Here is a 22,018-nt window from a genome sequence, read left to right as displayed (position 1 = left end):
GGGAGTTAACAATATACCCAGCAATATTTTTGGTTTGTTTTGTTCCTGCTATACTAGCAAACATGCACATTTTTCCTTGTATGTATTGGTTCAATCTGCTGCAGCATTTAAACTTTCATTTAAAAAATGTAAGCCCACAGAGGATCCAATAAATATTTGTTAGCTGTGTGCAGGAGTAGTTATAGGACACAGTTTAAAGGCGGACACAGAACTAGGACAGAAGTCACACGAATAATGGTCAGATTACTATTTTACAGTGAGGTGCACATATGTATGTATGGTGGCTCCTATACATTGATACCTGTAGTAAATATAGCTAATAGCATCACTGTATTAGGAGATGTGACGTGTCTGAGCTCTGGTGCCAGCCGTGAGCTGCATTGCAATTAGCACCCTCACCTCAGCAGCGCCGACACAGCACAACATTGCCAGCGATCAAGAGGCCCTGAAGGGCTCTGGGGTTTATCCAACAGGCTTTTGTCTCAGATGACAATGTTCCCAATGGCTCCTTTGCCATTCTCATCCAAATCACCCTCAAAGCTTGACAACATTAAACTAGGCAAGTCCCACTTCAATAATTCATACGAGTACCATTCTTTGCCTGAAATTACTTTTCTCTTCCATATATCCTCGTCACCATAAAGTGTTATTTATAGTGCATAGCGCAGCACTGAACACAAATTAAGGAATACACAACATAACATGTGGAGAACCATCTCAGTAAAACTTTGTCCAGAAAGAAAGAATTTGTCCATATTGACATTGGTTTGCCATTACATTGGGACTAATGAGTTTAGCTTCACAGTTTCTTGTACTTTAAACATTGCTCCTGTTCTACCCTTTTTCCCTTTGTTGATTTGTATCTACTGTAACCAAGAGAAGCCATCAGTGGAATTGCCTATTTCATCAACAGAATACCATGTTGGTGAGAAACAGGATACATGAAAATATTGCCCTGGAGGGGTGAGGAGTTTGCTGCTGTCTGTGGTCCTGAGAGAAGTTCACCACACGGCTGAGGTTCCTCGGTCTGTGGCCCAAATTAATCTGCTGATTAATCAAACATTCCCAGTGGAATAAAACTATGAAAAGCATGTTTGAACAAAGAAGGACATTACTAACACGGTGATCATAAACCTCTTGCCACAGAGTTATTATTATCCTTTACTTATATTCTTCCAAGTTCTCCAAGTCACTGGGGACTGTGGGGAGCTGGTAACTTAACAGTAAACAGGTAAAATGTATGTTGTACTCCCGGAATTAAAAACACTAACTATATAACTGCTCATAATCCAAAACACGTGTACAGTGGCTTGCTCTCATGTGACATATATACTTTCCCCGTTGCTAACCATTGTTTTTAAACGAAGGAATGTGTAGATGCCAAATCAAGAGGACACCTCCTTCAAGACAAGTTGCTGCAAGCCTCTGTTGGATCACTCTGCATCAGCCAGCACTCAGTTTCCAGCATTTCTGTCATTTTTCCCAACAAGGGATTCACACAGTTACTAATTTCAGAATGTTGTCCGGGGCTTTTACTAACCCTCCCCCTATGTTCCTCCAAAAATGAACAATAACATGCATTCATACTGAAGCATTATACCATAAAAGGATTTCAGTGACATAGCAGAATATAAATGGCAAAGTGAGAAGCTGTTATAGGCACATTAAATGGTTAAATAATATATATCTGTATATTTCAAGATGTAGATCTGGACTACATGTGACTAACATGCTACACGTGTCCATTACGTAGGGCACTATGTGTGACATTTTTTAAACATATCCTAAGAATAAGCAATTTTTAGATATATTTAAAATTCAGTCAGCTGCTGTATACTTAACTTGTGTGTGAGAGAGAAAGATAGAGACTATCACTAGGATCTGAAATGTAAACTCAGCCAAAGTCCACTTCACTTTATTTTAACCCTCTCCTGGCAAATCTAAAACCTTGAGGTGCTGAAACAAATAACTTTGCAACCAGGTTTTCCTTGTGGTTTAATTATTGGCATGAACAGTTCTCCTGAGGTAATACATCATCACAATAACACTGATGATAAAGAAAAGAAAAACACTGCCAGAGGGGCTGAGTTCTGCAGGTCTGTGTGGAAACCTGATCACGCCTGTCTGAGGAAAACCGCCAGGCTCTTTCTGCACCAACACATGCTCGCTCCCTCAGATCGCTATCGCCCCGCCGCGCCTCGCCCTTCAAAACCGGCCTGAGTAAACCGGCTGAGCACTGACGCAGCGTGGCGCAGGGCGGGCGAGGCGGCAGGGTGGGACAGGTATGCGGTTACACGCAGGCTGAGCTGTCAGCCTCCCAGCCGGCCTCAGCCATGCCTCACTGGATTAGCTCACCACCTTTCATCCTGGCCCACCTTGGCCTTAGGCTCACCTGGTCCTCCACTTCCTTAACCACAAGATAGATAAAAACATTCAGACACTGGAAATAAACAAGGGATACATCTATCTAAGGGTTATTTATTTATAAAAATAAGAATATACATCTTCTCTTGACATGAAAAAGCATTTTAACTTGAATAAAGATCTGAATTCTCTGATTATACAGCTACAAGACACAACTGTCACGGACTCGTAATGTTTACCTTGATAAGGCAAGGCCGCTCTATGGCGTGTTGGTTAAGCTGTGACTAGCTCCTGTCTAGTCGGTCCTGCTTGTGGCACGCTGCCTATCTGAGCTGGGCAGTGTCACATGGACACAATTATAATTAAATAAACATTCAACACATTTCCTGTTGGGGAGAAGTTAAATTAGTATTGACTAGATCACATTCCTTGTAAATCTCACATGATCTTATTCAAATTCATTTTAATACGAGTCTTTGAACTGGAACAACAGACTGTAAGGAAATGACTAACATCTAAGCCAGGGGTTCCCAACCGGGGGGCAAATGTGGCCCTCAAGGATGTGCTGCGGTCCCCCAAAGCCAACCTTCAACTACCACTTTCTGAACTTGACTATATTTTGTACAGTTTCTGAACATTTTCTGTTACAAAATGCATCTGTAATTTGGGGGAAAATAATGAAAAAAACAACTATTTCATAAATGTTCCCTAACAGAAATGTATAGGAAATAAAAAGGTATGAATTGGGACATATTTAGTTTCCATCTGTGGTTAATCTTCTACTGTGGCCCCCCATTGAATGCAGCCTTCGGAAATTGGACCTCCATCACTAGACATCGGGAACCCCTGATCTAAGCAATGATTCCTTTGTTGCCATTTTTTTCAGAAGTCATATGCATTTGTGCATCACAGAAGAGTAATTTTAGCAGTTTCTGTAGCACACGACTGCCATAACATACATGCCATATCTAAACCCAAAACTCATGTTTGCATAATGTTGGCATTATTTTAAATTCTCTCTACAGTACAATACAACCTCATCAAAATTGTTGACATTATCAATAAGACTAACTTACAGCAAAGTCTAAGTTTACAATAAGGTCTATCTATACATGTAGTTGTGTTTAGTAAGGAATACATTTCATAGTGTGAGGAATAGACTAGGGAAGATTTAGTTATTTTTAAATTATAAGCTTGAATAAACTTAAGTGTTGAAAGGGACTAGTTGAAAGTTGGGCTTATGGCTAAATTTCACAATCAAATAAATAAATAAATAAATAAATAAATAAATAAATAAAATTTACAAATCCACCAACAACAGCAAAGCATACATCTCTTTTCCTAAATCTGGAAAAAATAAAATGCCATTTCCGGTCTGAAATGGAAATTCATTGAGAATTCTGGGAAGAGGATAAAGGATCTTTATACATTTCTTAAGACTGAATTAAGTAGCTTCCCAACAATAAAGCTTCTTTCTTTCTCATTTACTGAAATGATCCTTCTCCTGCGTTGCTCCCAGCTGCAGCCTAAAAATTAATCTGCAATTTGTGAAGACCTTGACCAGAAGTATTGTGAAGTGGTTGTAACCTTAAAGAAAATTGAGACGTGAAATTGCTGAAATCGAAAAGCTTAGAAATGTCCTGTAATTCAAATTAATAGACTGATTGTTGTTCCGTCTGCTCATTGTTAGGCAATACTTTGTGTTTTTGGGAATATTCATTCTAGACAGTTACCATGGGTTACACATGTTCACAACATGTTCACTAATCATTAACATCGATTTCCTGTTCTCTCAACCGTTCACCATCGTTGTAGATTATGGTATTTGGAGACCATTTGCAACCAAGCTTGGACTTCTTGACAACGGGCACAATGTTAATTGAAGTAAATATCCTGGTATATTTTGGAATCCACCCATCCCCTCAGTTCTAATAAGGGTACCAGGATGGGAGGAGAAAAACAGCAGTAAAACTAAACTGACACCTCCATGCTCCACAGAGGATATAACATTTTCCCCTACATTAGCATCATATCTTGCTCCAAATACAATGCTGGTTTGTCCGTGTTTCAACTGGCCACAAAACAGTCCCAACTGATTACAGCATAACTGTTATATATACAGTGGGGGAAAAAAGGATTTGATCCCCTGCTGATTTTGTACGATTGCCCACTGACAAAGAAATGATCAGTCTATAATTTTAATGGTAGGTGTATTTTAGCAGTGAGAGACAGAATAACAACAAAAAAATTCAGAAAAATGCATTTCAAAAAAGTTATAAATTGATTTGCATGTTAATGAGGGAAATAAGTATTTGATCCCCTATCAATCAGCAAGATTTCTGACTCCCAGGTGTCTTTTATACAGGTAACGAGCTGAGATTAGGAGCACTCTCTTAAAGGGAGGGACAAAAATTGTAGACCTACACAAGGCTGGAATGGGCTACAAGACCATTGCCAAGCAGCTTGGTGAGAAGGTGACAACAGTTGGTGCGATTATTCGCAAATGGAAGAAACACAAAATAACTGTCAGTCTCCCTCGGTCTGGGGCTCCATGCAAGATCTCACCTCGTGGAGTTTCAATGATCATGAGAACGGTGAGGAATCAGCCCAGAACTACACGGGAGGATCTTGTTAATGATCTCAAGGCAGCTGGGACCATAGTCACCAAGAAAACAATTGGTAACACACTACGCCGTGAAGGACTGAAATCCTGCAGCGCCCGCAAGGTCCCCCTGCTCAAGAAAGCACATGTACAGGCCCGTCTGAAGTTTGCCAATGAACATCTGAATGATTCAGAGGAGAACTGGGTGAAAGTGTTGTGGTCAGATGAGACCAAAATCGAGCTCTTTGGCATCAACTCAACTCGCCGTGTTTGGAGGAGGAGGAATGACCCCAAGAACACCATCCCCACCGTCAAACATGGAGGTGGAAACATTATGCTTTGGGGGTGTTTTTCTGCTAAGGGGACAGGACAACTGCACCGCATCAAAGGGACGATGGACGGGGCCATGTACCGTCAAATCTTGGGTGAGAACCTCCTTCCCCCTCAGCCAGGGCATTGAAAATGGGTCATGGATGGGTATTCCAGCATGACAATGACCCAAAACACACAGCCAAGGCAACAACGGAGTGGCTCAAGAAGAAGCACATTAAGGTCCTGGAGTGGCCTAGCCAGTCTCCAGACCTTAATCCCATAGAAAATCTGTGGAGGGAGCTGAAGGTTCGAGTTGCCAAACGTCAGCCTCGAAACCTTAATGACTTGGAGAGGATCTGCAAAGAGGAGTGGGACAAAATCCCTCCTGAGATGTGTGCAAACCTGGTGGCCAACTACAAGAAACATCTGACCTCTGTGATTGCCAACAAGGGTTTTGCCACCAAGTACTAAGTCGAAGGGGTCAAATACTTATGTCCCTAATTAACATGCAAATAAATTTAACTTTTTTGAATTGCATTTTTGTGGATTTTTTTGTTGTTATTCTGTCTCTCACTGTTAAAATACACTGACCATTAAAATTATAGACTGATCATTTCTTTGTCAGTGGGAAAACGTACAAAATCAGCAGGGGATCAATTTTTTTTTTTTTTTTTACAGTGAGGGAAAAAGTAAGAAGTTCAGGTGTCTGTAGCAACCCAAATCAAAATATTTTACTGGAGACGATCCCTGTTGCGCAATGTTTTTGTTTTTCCAGCTCAAGATGAATATCCATGAGAAGTAAAAAAAAAACATTAAAGTAAACCATCAGAGGGATTTTCAGACTTCTAGGTCAAATATTTGTTGTATTAATATTAAAATACAATAAAAAATGTATCACATTAAGTACTCTTAAATTACCATTCATCATCTTCTACTTTTAACTTATGGCACCTTTTGAGTAGTTCTTGACTTGCCTGCTCCTTCATTTTCACCTCAATTTACTGAAAGTGCTGGTAACTGTTCTGAATAGATCTCAAAGACAGGCTTTTATAGTTTCTGAAAAGCACAGCTCTATTAAACTATTACGACCATATTCATGGAACGGTAATGTCTGGTTAAATTTAAAAATCTAATCAAATTTACCAATGGTACATAATTCAAACTAAATCTTTCAATTTGCTTTTGCTATATTCAATATAAGCAGCTTGATTTTTTTTTCTTTGTTCCAAAACCAGGCATTCATTTAAATAACGAAAGATTTATAGATTATTTTTACTTTCAGACAATGTTACTTACCTGCTCTAAAAAATAAAACCCAACAAAAGGCTTCAAAGTTGTTATAATAAATCAAATTGGTGGTGTGACAATTAGGCTAATACATTTCAAAAAGCCATTCAACTTCCGGGGACTGGAGTAAACATTCAGAAACGGTGGGATTCTAGCTCTAATGATAGTTCGAGACTGCCGAGACATACGTCTCACAGAACTTTTTTTGATTTGGCTTCTCCTTGTCTGTTTTTTCCCTCAGTTTGCAATTTTGAAATTCTACATAATCTTTACTCCGAGATTTGTTGAACATACACAAAAACAAACGGCATGATATTGCTATTAAATATTCTCCAGTTACGCATATATACATCAATATTCTAGAACTAAACAGAAGTTATCTAGTGTTCATTTCATTCTGATTTCTGGAGATTTCAAAGGGTTTATGCTACACTGCCCCCTAGCGAACAAGGAGCAAGATCCCAAGTCTGCAGGAACACCATCACACGCTAACATGCAGCTCTTCCACACAGACACGCTGACCAGGTTTGTCACACGGCTAGAATATACATTTTGTAGCTAATGGTTCCATTTAGTAAGTTACAAATACACACCCTGGGAGAAGAGACGGATACAACATGGAAAACACCTCATCATTCCTGTATTAACACATTTTATTTATTTAAATGGTACAATTTGATTTACAGGCAAAAATAAAGGTCACGACCAAGGGTTTATCAGGCCTTTAAAAATGTCACTGTGATCTGAAAAGGTGTCTTGAGAAAAAAAACGTATCGGTAGTGCCCTATACAGCCAGCCTACAGAGAAAACTGTGCAACACACACCTGTATCTAAAAACAAAAAAAACAAAGATTACAAATACTCAAGACTTTATAAATAAGAAATACTGTTTTATACATAAAACTGTATAAGTGTTGCACATCTTTCCTTAACAGTGTGACTAAGGCCAAAGGCGTTAGAAGAGAAAGCACAAGATGTTTCACAATAGGAATGATGCTGATGGGACTGCAATCTTTTCCCTTCGTTTCTGCTGCAATAACAGGCTTCTCTTACACATGATTTCTGAATACCTAAAAGGATAAATAATTATTACAGTGTAGTTTTATAAAGGCCATAGCTGTTAAGCACAAGACCACAGACAATGCAACTTTTTTCGGCATTAAGAATAGCAGGGAAATTAAAGGTCTGTGTGGGTGCTAAACAGTTAAAGCCTTCAGCTTTCTATTATAAAAAAAATCAAAAGGAGTGATTATGTTTCAGGCACTAACTGTAAATATAAAGAATCAAGCACAAAATACGATGTATAGTTTTTCTGTGGTTAAGAAACACAAATGCCTCTTACCAACAAGAAAGGCCAGGCACTGCATGTCAAAATGACAGTGCAAATGCTTTTCAAACTATATTTTCAATGGTTTTCAAATAAAAAGGAATGAGCAAAAGGCTACTTATGGACAAAAAAGCCTTTCCTCACATTTTTATTTGGAAATGACTGAAAGCAAAGCTCGATAGTACTAAATGTGCGGTACAGACTCAAGTTAAAGAGCAAAGATTTAAGTGGTGTGAGTGATAAGCTAACAAAGTAAGACAAATACTGATTACAATGATTACTTGGCAGCTCATTTTTAGGTCAAGGATATAATTGCTGAGATAGTGAGATTAAGTTATGAAATATCAGGCATATCAATATAATGACTTCTACTTGAACTCAGAACAAATATAAAGAAAAACAAAATACAGGGGAGTTTTCGAATATTTAAAACATTGCCATTTCTTTTCTGAAGTCACATGGGTCATTTCAACTCTTTTCTGTCCTTTTTCAAATTTATCCCCCACTGAAATACAAATAAAACAAAATGGCAGAGCTATGAGGCAACATAAATTGAGCCATGTATACAAGCAAGCATATTATACCACAAAGATATTATGTCTATATATATATTTATATATATGCATATAGTATGTGGAAGTTGGGATTTGTTTGTGAAAGGACCTAAAGGTTGTTGGGTTTCTTTCTTAATCACAGTCAGTCCTGAAACATGTAGGCATATATTTACACAAAAATAACATTTCCTCACTCTATATCATAAAAAAAAACATTCACACAAAAATATAACATTTGAAATAATTAATAGCACCAGTGTATCAGGTAAAGTCTTGTTATGCAAATGTACAAAGTTGCATAGAGTGTTTATTTTTGCTTTTATAAAATGTTATTCTCTGCTTGAATTGCAGTACACCTGTATTAAGCAGCAGTTTCAGGAAATATAATCTGTAGTGTTATAAAAATAACTATAAAATAACATCCCGCTTAAGAGTTTCATGGCTCGTATTTTTCGTGAAACAGCGTTGGATTGTCTATTCTCTCTTCCCAAGTACATTGATGATTTTGTGACGATAAGACTACCTTTGTGTGTGTATGTGTGCTATAGAAGAATACGCTGAATACTGCATGGAGTGGATGACGGAGAAATACTATTTCTCCTACGTGATGGCAGGCATAACTAAGGAGTGATCTGAAGTCATCGGACACATCAAGAACAAACTGGATTCCTTCACTGCTGATTGTAGACACATGGTAAGTAACACTAAGATGGATCATGAGGAAAGGTGCATCTGAAAATACCTGAATGAAGCCCCTCAAAAACACCAAGATGTTTTAAAGTCTCACTGTAAAGGAGGAGACCAACCTAAAATTTATAGCTTATTTTATTCCATAAACTTTGGAAAAAATAAATAAAAACAGAGGTACTGTGATCGTAAGGACTTTCACAATAGTTTGAGTGTGGATTCTCCGTTGATAGTTTTTAGTTTGGGCTAGTGGGTTAGTATGGCCTTCCTCTGAGAAGAATACAAAAAAAAAAAAAAAAAAAAGACAGTTGTGGTGCAGTCAAGTGGGTTTGACTCTGGTGTCTCTCTTTACCTGCTGCACCGGAGTCGCGAGATGTGGAGAACGTGGATGTTTCGCAGGTTCTGCATCTCACTGTAGACTTAAAAATGTCCTCGTCTTTTGTTTTTGATTCAAACTTGATTTTAGGTTAAATAATCCTGATGTTTACCCAAAGGTTGGTTGATTTTTCTCTTGGGGGGTGGGGAAAAAGAAAGGGGTGTAAAAACGGTTTTGGTAAAACACGGCATTGTCACTTCAGATGGTTAGATAAGGGGAGTGGTGAGGCGTCGTCCCCAGCCACCTTTCTGTCGCTCTCCGGGGGTTAGGGTTTCTCCAGGGAGGGCGTGTTGAAACAGCCCGCCGGTAATGTGTTCTTGATGTCGTTGAGGTTATCGATGTCCGCCCTGATCTCCTTGATCTGCCGGTCGTAGTCTTTGATCATGTCCTCCTGGCTGTCGGCCACGTCCTTCAGCTCCTTCAGCTTGCGGTCCAGTTCGCTGTTGTTCATTTGATCCGTGGCATTTTTGAGTGAGCCTTCAATCTCGGACAGCTTTGTCTGGTCCACATTGTCGATGTTACCTAAAATCGGGAGAGAACACTTCAGCTGTTCATTTTGCACGAGCACATCCTTAAATTAAGATGATAAACCAGGTGAAGAACAATGTTTTACAAAAATATAAATATATTAAATCTCTGGAACACCTATTGTGAGAGCCATGTTGTTCTAACAGGGAAAAACTCTTACACCTTATGAGTTGTACAATTTTGTATGGAGACTCGGTAAGAAAGATGCATAAGATGCCGAATGGAATTAAGAAATGTTTTCCATTACTCTTTATTCATCTTAATTTCAATGTCTTAGAAATCACCTTCTCCTATATTTATCAGTGAGCTGTTTAGCCTTTTTGAAATTCGAAAAATTAAACTACAGGATGAATGATTGTGAATTTCGGTCAGAGAGATGCGCGTTTATGTGGACTGACACTCACCTAGCTGATTCATCAGGTCCGTGATCGTCTTCAGGAGAGTTTCGACTGCGTTCTTGGCTTTCTTGGCGTTGTCCTCAGCCTCCTGTGCCGCCTGTGAGGCCTATAAAACACAACCAAGCCGTCAGTCACAAGCCAGTGCCAAACGCTAAAGGATGCAAAAAACATTCTGAATGAATCCCTGCAGTTGGCCTTTGTTCACTGTATGTGAAGACCACACTCTGGAGACCCTGGGGTTCTGCTCTCACCATGCCTGCCATCATCATGTCCTGATCAGCCTCTGCCTTCTTCTTGTCCAGCTCCTGCTCAGCAGCCCCCAGTTGGTCCATCATATCTTTGACCTCATTGTCCAGCTTCATCGTGTCCTCAAAGGTCTTCTCGGCATCTAACTTGGTCTTGGCCGCGTTCTGTGGGATATGGTTTGGTTGTGCTGTTACTTCAAAACACTGGACACAAGACTTCAAGACTATATAAAACCAAGATCTACTGTCACTGACGTTGACGTGGTACTTTTAGTTTCTTAAAGGGTTCACATGTACGTATGAGGTTATTATACATGTCACCAACATTTGCTATATTTGATATCACTAAATAACCATCGTGTGATTTAGAATTTCATTTTTTGAGCTACAAATGACAAAACCTACATATATAAATTGTTACTAGGCTAAAAATATTCTCTACCTTTTGCACAGAACCGGCGATTTTCTCTGCCTCCTCTGCCTTGTTCTTGGCCTCCCTGGCGTCCGCTGCCGCGTTACCCAGAGCACCTTCTGCCTGCTTTGTCTTCTCGTTGGCCGCGATGATGGTGGCATTGATTGCTGGGATTTTCTTCATCGCGTCCTCTGCTGCCGTCTTATTGTCGTTCACTCGCTTGTCAAAATCTGAAAACAACAACATGCCAGGAAACGCATGACTCTGGGCAAAGGGTCAAACCATGAGATAAGAGGGTGGAGATTTAAATCAAATTACAATTAATGCTCACATTTCCAGGCACTTCTAAGATTTGCTCTTGTAGCAGAGGATGAGTGTGTGAATCGTAAGGCACGGAGAACATGATAGGAATTGTTAACCCTTCACTCACCTTTCAGGTTGCTGAGGATATCCTGGGCCTCCTGATACGTGGCCTTGCCCTTCTTTGCAGCTTCCTCGGCCAGGGCCTTGGCAGCGTCTGCTCGAGCCAGCAGCTGGTCTGCAGTCTGGAGAGAGAGAGGGGAAAGCTATAGGTCACATTTATGTGGATTGTGGCATGGTCAATTCTGATTACTGTGCCACAAACCAGTAGGAGACGGAGTCACAGAATAAGAATCTGAGGTTTGTTGCGAGACTACAAAATATTTTGTTGTGGTAAAACTAAACCCATGATGCAACTGGTGCTTTAGTGGGTGGAAACAATCGCATCATACCTGTTGCTCTGTCTTCCCCTTCTCTAGTAGCTTCCGGACTTCCACCTCCTTTCCCTTGAGATCATCCCGAAGGTCATTATATTCTTTCTCAGTCTTATCGATGAGTTTGTCAAGGTCTGCAGCCTCTTTCTTGATTTTGTTAGCTTCGTCCTGAAAGCAAAGACAATTGCCATCCTTAAAGAACTCCCTTCTGAGAACATAACACAAGGTTTGCAAATTTCCAATCCTTGAGACATACAGATACCGCAGAACTGGGTTTAATTCTGTCGAATCAAAATGCTTACCTCGAGGGCTTTGGTGTCCACAGGGGGCAGGCTGGTCAGGTTGGCATAGATCTGCAGAGCTTTGTTCCCGGCTTCTTCTGCCTCAGCATGAACCTTGTTGGCTTGTTTCTCTAGGTTTTTAGCCAAGTCCTTGGCTTCGTTGTACCTGCGAGTAAACATGAAATATAACCATTCAAATTCCACGTACAAGGGCATTTGATTTCTAAATCGTCCTCTCATAAGAACAGCACTGAGAAAACAGCCTCATTTGTGACTATTTCTGACCTTGGAAACCAGTCAGCATAATGAGATGCGATGGTCAGAAAAGGTATGTGGGTTACTCACTTTCTGTTCAGCTCATTAATGTCACTGTTAGTCTTGCCCTCGCCTTCAAGGGTCTTCTGAAGCAGATCATAGGCTTTGGTGGAGGTATCATTAGCTTCCTTCGCAATCTTCTCAATTTGATCCGCTTCCGATTTATGTCTGAGACAGAGAGAGAGCATTGTAACTTGCTTTCCTGCCACACAGTAACAGCCTTTACAGAAAAGTTAGGAAGACAACAATACTTCAGTTGTCACATCTTACTTTTCTGCCAGTTTGCGGGCTTCCTCGGCCAAAATGGTCATGTTGTTTGGATCCCCGGTTGACGTGGGAGGTTTGATGTCCTTCAAACATCAAGGGGAAAATCAAATGTGTAATTAGACACTGATATACAAGGATAAGCAGTATCTATCCTTAAAAACGTTGCCGAGTTAATTTAAACTACAAACACCTACCACTTTGCTGATAGCATCTTTAGCTTTCTCCAGCTCATCTCGGGCAGTTTCAATCAAGTTTTCTGCATCTCTGACGCGGTCACGGGATTTGTCTGCCAGTTCACCGGTATTGTCCACTGTTTTCCGGATATTTTGGAGTCGGTTCCACTGAGTAGTCAGTGTAGAATTTATTTTATCCAAACGGTCAAGAAGGCCTTTATCGACTTCTGCAAATTAAGTGTCAAAGTTATGCTTTTTTAATGATGCTTAAGGAATACAAGAATCATCAAGGCCTACAGTGCAAATGTGTAGACGGACGTGGTAGATCAACATGGGTTCACTTATTCAGAGTATTATTTATAAATATTCTACTTCACCTTAATCTTGATTATGTATCTTAATTCCTAATTAAACAGTTCTGCCTGCAAAATGATATCCTCACCTTTGCTGTTCTGTGCTTCTTGCAGAAGGTTCATGATGGCTCTCTCTGCCTCCTTCAGTCGGTCCTCAAAGACCTTGTCACTCACGGTCTCCTGATTTGAGCCCAAATTGTCAATCAAGTTCTCCAGCTCCTGTAGCTTCCGTCTCTGCTCGTTGACCTGTATAAAGTCGGGGGGGGAGGGTCAGTGATTTGAGTTTCAATGGCCATCCTCAAACATGAGGATCAGGATTGGCGCAGAGCTGTCAAGCATTGGGAATTGTGGATTTACAGAAAAGTGAGAAAAAAAAAAAAGACTGTGCAAGAATATTGTGTTGAATGTTTATTTGTGAGGAGAACAATCTTCCATACCTTATCCTTCACTAGCGAGTAGCAGGAGGGACACTCCTGACAGCCCGGCCGTGAGCGGTTGTAGAAGTAGTTTTCCTCGCACATGTCGCAGCGGATGCCCACAAATCCTGCTTTGCACTCACAACGGCCATCGTCCTTACACTGGGCACTCCGTGAGCCCTCGGCATCACAGTCACAGGCTGAATAAAAAAATAAAAAAAATAGTACTTTGCACAAAAGGGACATAACTGCCTTTCAACAGCCATGTAAGCCACAAAAGAAAACATTTTCATTAAAAAAAGGGTACTATTTATTTGCTGAACATTATCTTCCAGCACTTTGACAGAATTAGAGAGAGATTTCATGGCATGCCTCTTTCTTATGCCTTAACCATGGCCAGTTCTGGGTCATACACAAATCGAAAAGATTGCCAGTAGATTGAAGAAGAGCGGGATGTTTCTCTTACGTTTGCAACCAGAAGATCCAAAGCCAAAGAAGTTGACCTCACAGCGCTCGCACTGCTTGCCGGTGACCCCTGGCTGGCACTCGCACTGACCGTTGCGGATATCGCACTGACCACTGGTGGAACCGATTGGGTTGCAGTCACACCTGTTGAGCATTGAGCCATTGTGTTACAACCTGTGTTATTGTGCTGTATTTTATAAATTCATATTTTTATTTGCATGCAGCAGACCGTACAGTGAAGCCTGTTCCCTCACCTCTCGCAGCCCTGGCTGCTCAGCAGGTTGTAGAAGCCGGGCTCGCAGGCGCTGCAGTCCCGGTTGACGACATGTGGCAGACACTGACACTGGCCTGTGACCTGTGAGCAGCTGGTCTGTCGGTCCACTGTGCCGTAGGGAGAGCACGAGCAGGCTGCATGAACACAGGACATTTAGGGTGAAACACTGGGATGCTTCCTCAGGAGAGAGACTGCCTGGCTAAACATCTTCAATCTCAACACACAGCCACTTATTATAAACACTAGAACATTAACATCAGACACACGGATGAAAAATAACAGTTATGTGTTTCATATATCACAAAGTACAAGTAGAGGGATATCGGCACTGCACAAAACTATGGTTGGGGCTGTGAAAAAGCTCTTACGTTTGCATTTATCAGCCGGGTTGGTCGCAAGTGCGTTGCCGTAGAAGCCAGCTTTGCAGCGGTCACAGAAAAAGCCAGCGGTGTTGTAAATGCACTTGAGACACTCTCCGGTTTCTCGGTTACAGTTGCCCACCGCATTGGGGTCGATGTTGTCACTGCACTGGCAGGCACGACACGCCTTCACCGGCCCGAACTCGCCGAGGGGGTCCCCAAAGTAGCCATCGTCACACAGTTCACAGCGCTTCCCTGCAAAGGACAGGATACGGACAATTGCCATTACAAGAATAATTTTGCTTACACTTCCTTTAAAACTCAAACGTGATTTTTGGACTGGCGGAGGAAAGAGCAGTCCCACGAACTCAGGAGGAAGTGGGGTTACCTGTGGTACCAGTGGGGCAGTTCGTACACACCACCTCTCTCGTTTTGGGCACGACCGCGCAGGTGGAGCTGCCTGGACAGGGACAGGGCTTGCAGTCTGTGGAACTCCCAATGGAAGAGTCTCCATAGTAGCCATCCTTGCATCGCTCACAGCTGGGACCTGCCGTGTTGTGCTTGCAGTCACAGATACCTAGAGCAGAAGAGTTACTCCAGTAAGAAGCAGCAGGAATGGATATGAATTCCAGCAATGGCCACAAGAGAGCAGTCACCGACATTGAATGGGTCATGAAAAACTTGCTACAATGTTCCCATGTCCTCTTGTAATATCATTTGGTTTGTATACACAGCACACGATCAATACCAACGTGGAGAACAGGACGCTGCTTCTCTCTCCACTCACCAGACTCCGGGTCGCAGGTGTCGCTGTGGCCATTGCAGTTGCAGGGCTCACAGGGGCTGAAGGGGCCCAGGCTCGGTCTCGTCCTCCTGTACCCAGAGGCACATTGCTCACAGAACTGTCCCAGGTATCCCTGAGGGCAGGTGCACCTCTCCACCCACAGTGCAGGTGAACCGGGGCCACGGTGGGCCGTCATCAGCGTCACGTCATCCAAATAACCAGCACCTATCGCACAGCACACAGGAAACAGATTACATTCTCAGTGTTATTTATTCGGTTGTCAATTCCTTCACTTACACACCTCCAATTTGTGTGTAAGTGTTATCAGTGTTTTTGCTCAAGAAATATTCTGGTGTTTTGTCTGAAGCAAAAATGTCAATGTATGTAACCCTGATGTGTGGTTTTTGAGCATTCCCCACTTGCATTCATTTTCAACAAAGGTTTAAAAGTTTTGATAAACAGAATGGAGAATTCTCTTCGCATCTTTTTTGAACCCTGTTCTGAAAAAAGCAAATCCAATAAAGTCAATAAGTCCTATTCCTTACTGTATTCCTATGGAGGACAACATTTAATGATAGATAAATTAAATCAGAAAATATAAAATTGCCACAAGGCAACACGTGTGCTCAAGAAATCTAACATTTTATAACCTACATTTAAAACTATTTTAAGCTCAATTCCTTCTCTTATTTTTAAACATATAGCTTTAAAAAATGTATAACATGCATTACATATTTCAATAATTCATGAATTTAATCCAAATTTAATTGCAAATTAAGGATTTCAATGTGAAATATGCAAACCTACTTCTCTCGCTGTAGGTCCCCCGGATTTTGATGGATGTCAAGTTGTGAAGCAGTTTCTGAAATTCAGAGTGACTGAGGCTTGGCCTCCAGGGATAGTCTGTAGCATCGTGGAGCCTGAATAGCATTGTGAAAACATAACAAGATTCGTCACAAAACAAGAAAATCTGTGCATTTCTTATGGCTGTTGCAGATCATGGCTTTTTAGCTGAAGAATAATAAAAAGCACGGCTGGTGCATCAACTGTTTACATACGGTCTAAAAATAGATTTCCTATCTTTTGCTGCCCACCTGAACACATAAGTCTGTTTGTTCTCACTGGGATAGGCATTGCCCTGCGCAATCAGCGGCACGGCCACCCGCAGTCCCGCCCCCTCCAGCAGCACGTCCTCTGCCGACAGACGGGTGTCCCGCCGATCCACACGGAAACTCAGGGAGATGTTCTGCCCATAACTCAGCAGCTGGTTCCCCAGAAACTTCACTGCAAGATTCAAACAGGAGAAAGCATTAAATATGCCAAACTCCTAAACAGTACTAAATCAATAAATAGCACTGTAGCTCAAACTGTCACAGTGGTTTAATGAAGCATATAAAGTATACATGTGAAGTACCTGGAGCGACAAAGTATATAGGAAAGTAATCTTCTGAGATCAAGGAGATCTCTTGGGTGCTAGCAGACCACTGGACCTTGACACTTGATCCGTCGCGTTGCTGACCGGTCCATTCTTCATCACCTGGAGAACAGGGAGCACGAAGACACAGGCTGTTTTCACGCACTACTTTATCACCAAGGAACAGCCACTTTTTTCACCATCATCAAACATGAGAAAAATGTAATCAAGTCATTGGTCAGATTCTGATCTCCGTTTTCAGTAGGATGTACCGACTTCTGGTTCAAAAATTCTTCATACCAATCATATTTAAAAACACTTTCACGCATTTTAATAGAAGAAAGAAGAAAAAGTCCCTATCAAGGCCAAATAAAGCTACATGCTGAAACCTAATTTAACAGTGGAATGAAATCTGAGCATGTCAATTACACACGTTCTATACAGTGGGATACAACCCCTGGCATGTGTGGCTCAATTTTTTTTATAAAACATTCAAAATTACAAATACCGATAGTGATTTTTATTGTATTTTTAAAAAACAACAAATTCCTGGTCTCTCATTCCTAGCACCAGGATGCTCACAAAAAAAAGTAGTACAGTTAAAACAAACCTCTGCTGAAAGTGGAAGTGATTGTGTGAATGGAGTAGCCAACTGCGCTCTCGCACACGGACGAGTGCTGGAAGCAGAAGCAGGGGGTGCAGCCACGAGGGTTCAGGGGGTCCAGGTTAAAATACCCCAGTTTACACCTAAAAACAGAATCATTAAAATCCATATGCAAAGTTACAGTTAGAAAAAACACTTTGGAAACTGCCAAGTCATTATCAAAGGAAAACACCTTAAATAAATGTTCCAAAACTTCAAACAAACATTTGCAGATTCTAATTACTGTAAAGTTATTTCAATAATTTCAATATACAACTAATTCATATCTAAGTATGAAGTACCAGTTCTTTGACATCATCATTCCACAATGCACAGTAAATTCAAACTAACCTGACACATGCTTTTGGCACTCAGCTAATAATAGTTATGTCATCACCCTGGACCAACTGGGTGGCTTTACAATTCATGTGTCAGAGACAGTGGCTTTGAGTTTCCTGTTGCGCTGAAAATGGCCAAGTGCAGGTTTAAAAAGAGACTGTCTCTGTCTGACAGCAGAGAGGGGGGATTTTAATGGGTTCCAACACAATAGCAACAGTAAGTCAGTGGACCTTAGCTTTTGTCCTGCTATTTAAGCCCAAAGAAGGTCAGGCCTTCACAAGTCCACAGGGAGGCAGAGTTGATATTTACAGGCTATTTCTCTAGTTGGGTGGAATGTGCGTCTGATCATATTTTACAGTCACGGAAAGAACTATCTCCAGAATTATGTCACCGCATTATATTAGCCATAATAAAGACATAAATAAGTGTTTTAAATTAATGTGCGATTAACTTTATCTCGGCTTACCAATCCCAGCCAAAGTCCTGTTCAAAAGTAGGTTTAAAAACATGTCAGGTTCTAACCTGAATAAATATTCATAACAGTATCCAAGTCATTTTCCACAATGATCAGCTCAATAGCATTTGTTTAAATAAACGTCTCTGACTTAATGAGTGCATCGCTGGGTATCAGGAGGTTAACACATTTTCCGAGAAAGTTCTACAGTGCTCCCGTTTTTTTTTATGAATAACCATCTTAGTGTTAAACAGCTTGTGAATCTAATTACAGTATGTAGTGGATTATGCAGGAACTATAAAAGCCTTAAGTTCAAACAGCTGTTCGGCTCATTATTATTTTTCCGTTACAGTCTAGAACACAGGCCTATGCGAGAATGGGAAAAGCTGGCTTGATCGGTGCGGAAGAGCGCAACCCACAAAATAAAAGTCCAGTTTTGCACATCACTGGCCGCAGCGATCCAAGTGGCCCCAGCGGCAAGACTAGGGTATTCATAGCAGCAAGACTACATCCCTCTTAAGACAATGTTATTTTTTGAGTTTCCACAGCTTGATGTGAAAACAGAGCTGGGATAGTACCGGTCACAGCTGAAGCCCTCCACGTTGTCTTTACACTGGCAGCGTCCCGTCTGAACATCGCACTCCTGCGTACTGCCTGATGGGTTGCAGGAACAGCGTCTACAGGGAGGAGAAAAGATATATAAGTGTTTCCATTTGGCTCTACAGGAATGTTTTGAAATAAGTTAAAAAAAGTATTTAACATTATGATGTCAATGAATTTGGAATATAAGTTCCATTATAGTTCTGTAATGAAAAACAAAAGCTACCCATAACTCTGCTGTAAGATCAATGTCAAGGCGTTAGAAACCAGGACCCGTTTTAGCTCCAGCACTCACCTGCAGCCGGCCTCGGTGAGGGTGTGGTAGCCGGGCTGACAGCGGTCGCACTTGTCTCCCATCACACCCGGCTTGCAGCTACAGCGGCCGCTGTTATCACACTGAGTGCTCAGAGATCCTGTGGAGGCAGAGACCAGCCTTCGTTATGTAGTCCACACAAAGCACAAGATAGGTTACAATGTTCACAGGGGAAAATAATACAAACCCTTCCAAGGTTTAAAACAATACAACAAATGCATACTTGCGATATAAAAATGTATAAATAAGACCACAATGTTAGCAGAGCCGAGGTAGCCAGCTTTGGTAGGATCTCATCTGGGATTTGACATAATGGCTCTTAAAGCATAATGCAGGCTGTAAAACTGACCCATTAATATTGTACTCTTTGGCCCAAAATGTATTCATCTAAATCCCCATTCAAGAGACATTTAGATTAGACCTCCCAATTACTCTGTCCAGGAGCTTACTCTTCAATCCTTCATATAAAGATTCTGTGCTGTAAATCTGAACAGAAATGCATCTTGTGCTCCAACTCACCAACAGAGTTGCAGCTGCAGGACAGACAGCGTCCCTCCGCTCCCGGCCTGTAGTAGTTGTCCCGACAGCGTTCACAGTTGGCACCGTCCGTGTTGTCCGCACAGCCCCGGCAGTGCCCGCCATGCCCCGTGGCACGATACAGCTCAGGGTCAAAGAAGCACTCTGCAGACTTGCCATTACAGTTGCAGGCTAAAGGGTGTCAAAATAAAAAGCCTTCAGTGCAACTGGAGATTTTAGCATTAACCAAATGAGCCAATAATGGCAGTCTTTTTCTAGGTAAAGTACACAGTTCAGATGGTTTTACTTTTACTGTCCGGTTTTCCTGTAATACCTTAATATTCACCTTCTTGGAATATCTGAAGAATATTTTGTAGTACAAAGTTACGAAGGCTGTGGAAATGTATGACCTCCTACCCAACCAAATTAAATCCAGACTCAATGCATGTTTCTAGAGGGGTCACTATTCAGGTTGGCTATCCAAACGACAAACAGAATTCTAGAGTTCTGTGGGAAAATGGGTCGTTACACAGTAAGTAAATGACCACCCACACACCTGAGAGACGCATACATACCCAGACACTCATTGGGATTGTCAGCTGTGGCCCGCCTCCACGGCCGATCATTATAGAACGGCTTACAAACATTGCAGTCATCGCCTTCGGTGTTATGCTTGCAGTTGCACACCAGCTTCCCATCGGCGTTGTTCACACACTCACTAGAATGGCCGTTGCACTTGCACCTTAGATAGGACGACGAGAAGAACCCCAGAACATCAGTCACAAGTCGCCAGTAATAGACGAGTCTGTGAAATTATACATTTCTCTGCATCTAAAACTAAACCAGATTAAAAGCCATTTGCTCAGTCTGGTAACCTTATAAGAATGTTTAATTGAGTTTTAAAGACTGATGCATTTCACAGATCATCATTGCCAGAACACATTATGTCTATATAAAAAAGCAAAATCCCATTTGTTATAATTGATTATAATCAAAGAAAAATCTCCCCCCCAAAAATACCATTCAGGCAGGATTTGTTCTCTAAAGAATTTAAAGTCCTACGGATTCGATGTTGACTGTTTTCATGAGGCAGGTTGTGTCGATGCTGCTTAGTCTACTTTATTGTAAAATGTTAATTCAAAACAGGACTAGCTTTTCCCTGATTTGAACAACATTACCCCAGAAGGTGTTGTTTATTTTAAAAGAGCTGGTCGTCGGGACAGATGTTCTGCACATACACAGGCACTCCTGCTGTATAGAAGAACAGCTCAGTCACTTACATCTGGGCACTAAGACGTCAGACATCAGCCCAACTCACTCTCAACAGTGGTATGTACTTTACTACTGTAGGAACGATAGAATAAGCCTCTGCTGTTAGTCATTTGTCTGTATTATATGGCTAAGTACACAAAAGGAAAGCAAATATTGTGTTTTCCTTCACTTCAGTTGATCTTTCTACAGGAGAAGCCTGGCTGTGTCATTGTCCACAAACACCATTGTTTGAGTACTTAAGTTGCTTTGTTCCCCCCATAACTTTGGTATTCCGTCATTGTACATTTTACACCGATTACGCTGTGACAGAACTCGAAATCGAGTGGGAACTTGCAGACAGACACCTCGGATATAGTTTAAGGTGTTCCTTGGCGCCAGCCCATGGAAAAAGTGAGGTCCTGATCAAGACTGTGGGATTTGCTAAGATGGATGGTCATCTCCATCAACAAACTATTCTGAATTTCAAGAAACAATAAGTAAGTACGTGTCTGCGGGTGTGTAAACTGGGTGAGTAATGATCTCAAATGTATAAAACATGAAATCCCCCCCAAAAAAGGAGTGGGGAAAATTACATATGTAACATACATATCAGAGTGACATAGCAGTTATAATCACTCACCACTCATTTGTCTATTTCTTAGTGAATCCACCCACTACACCCCATCTCCACACACTATAATCCAGCGCTCCCAGTTAGGAATTTGAGGAATGCAGTTGTATGATGGAAGTCTGGTGGACTTTTCAAACAGATTAAGACAAAAATGCTCTGTAGCCTCATAGTTGTTAAATGTCGTTGTCTTTTTATTTTTTTGGTGTGTGAAATGTTATCCTTTGCAGGAAAATGCTGTTACACCTAATGGCAAAAACCTTGAACCGTAATGGAAGAAAGAAACATCTGCAGGCAGACAACAATAAGTAAATGGATATATCCTAATCCCTTTCCAAGTTAATCGA

General features: G+C 41.2%; 1 protein-coding gene across 1 annotated transcript in view; it reads right to left on the bottom strand.

The window, feature by feature from the left end:
• Nucleotides 1-7,200: 7,200 nt before the first annotated feature.
• lamc1 (laminin, gamma 1) overlaps nucleotides 7,201-22,018 on the bottom strand; it is a 55,301-nt gene continuing 40,483 nt past the window's right edge. Inside the window, exons 4-28 of the mRNA XM_066691917.1 lie at nucleotides 20,368-20,534; nucleotides 19,796-19,984; nucleotides 19,259-19,376; nucleotides 18,942-19,040; nucleotides 17,538-17,674; nucleotides 16,928-17,050; nucleotides 16,608-16,797; nucleotides 16,321-16,433; nucleotides 15,517-15,738; nucleotides 15,118-15,306; nucleotides 14,739-14,984; nucleotides 14,351-14,504; nucleotides 14,098-14,240; nucleotides 13,653-13,831; nucleotides 13,305-13,461; nucleotides 12,884-13,089; nucleotides 12,693-12,772; nucleotides 12,453-12,590; nucleotides 12,129-12,273; nucleotides 11,845-11,994; nucleotides 11,523-11,637; nucleotides 11,123-11,322; nucleotides 10,687-10,845; nucleotides 10,442-10,541; nucleotides 7,201-10,031 (exon numbers count right to left, since the gene is read on the bottom strand). Coding sequence (XP_066548014.1) covers nucleotides 9,775-10,031; nucleotides 10,442-10,541; nucleotides 10,687-10,845; nucleotides 11,123-11,322; nucleotides 11,523-11,637; nucleotides 11,845-11,994; nucleotides 12,129-12,273; nucleotides 12,453-12,590; nucleotides 12,693-12,772; nucleotides 12,884-13,089; nucleotides 13,305-13,461; nucleotides 13,653-13,831; nucleotides 14,098-14,240; nucleotides 14,351-14,504; nucleotides 14,739-14,984; nucleotides 15,118-15,306; nucleotides 15,517-15,738; nucleotides 16,321-16,433; nucleotides 16,608-16,797; nucleotides 16,928-17,050; nucleotides 17,538-17,674; nucleotides 18,942-19,040; nucleotides 19,259-19,376; nucleotides 19,796-19,984; nucleotides 20,368-20,534 — 3,976 coding nt within the window. The 3' untranslated portion in view covers nucleotides 7,201-9,774. The remainder of the gene's footprint in view (nucleotides 10,032-10,441; nucleotides 10,542-10,686; nucleotides 10,846-11,122; nucleotides 11,323-11,522; nucleotides 11,638-11,844; nucleotides 11,995-12,128; nucleotides 12,274-12,452; nucleotides 12,591-12,692; nucleotides 12,773-12,883; nucleotides 13,090-13,304; nucleotides 13,462-13,652; nucleotides 13,832-14,097; nucleotides 14,241-14,350; nucleotides 14,505-14,738; nucleotides 14,985-15,117; nucleotides 15,307-15,516; nucleotides 15,739-16,320; nucleotides 16,434-16,607; nucleotides 16,798-16,927; nucleotides 17,051-17,537; nucleotides 17,675-18,941; nucleotides 19,041-19,258; nucleotides 19,377-19,795; nucleotides 19,985-20,367; nucleotides 20,535-22,018) is intronic.

The sequence above is a fragment of the Amia ocellicauda genome, chromosome 19, assembly GCF_036373705.1.
Source record: "Amia ocellicauda isolate fAmiCal2 chromosome 19, fAmiCal2.hap1, whole genome shotgun sequence".
NCBI classification, from domain to species: domain Eukaryota; kingdom Metazoa; phylum Chordata; class Actinopteri; order Amiiformes; family Amiidae; genus Amia; species Amia ocellicauda.
Note: the sequence above shows the minus strand (reverse complement) of the source record. Positions and strands in the feature narration are given on the sequence as shown.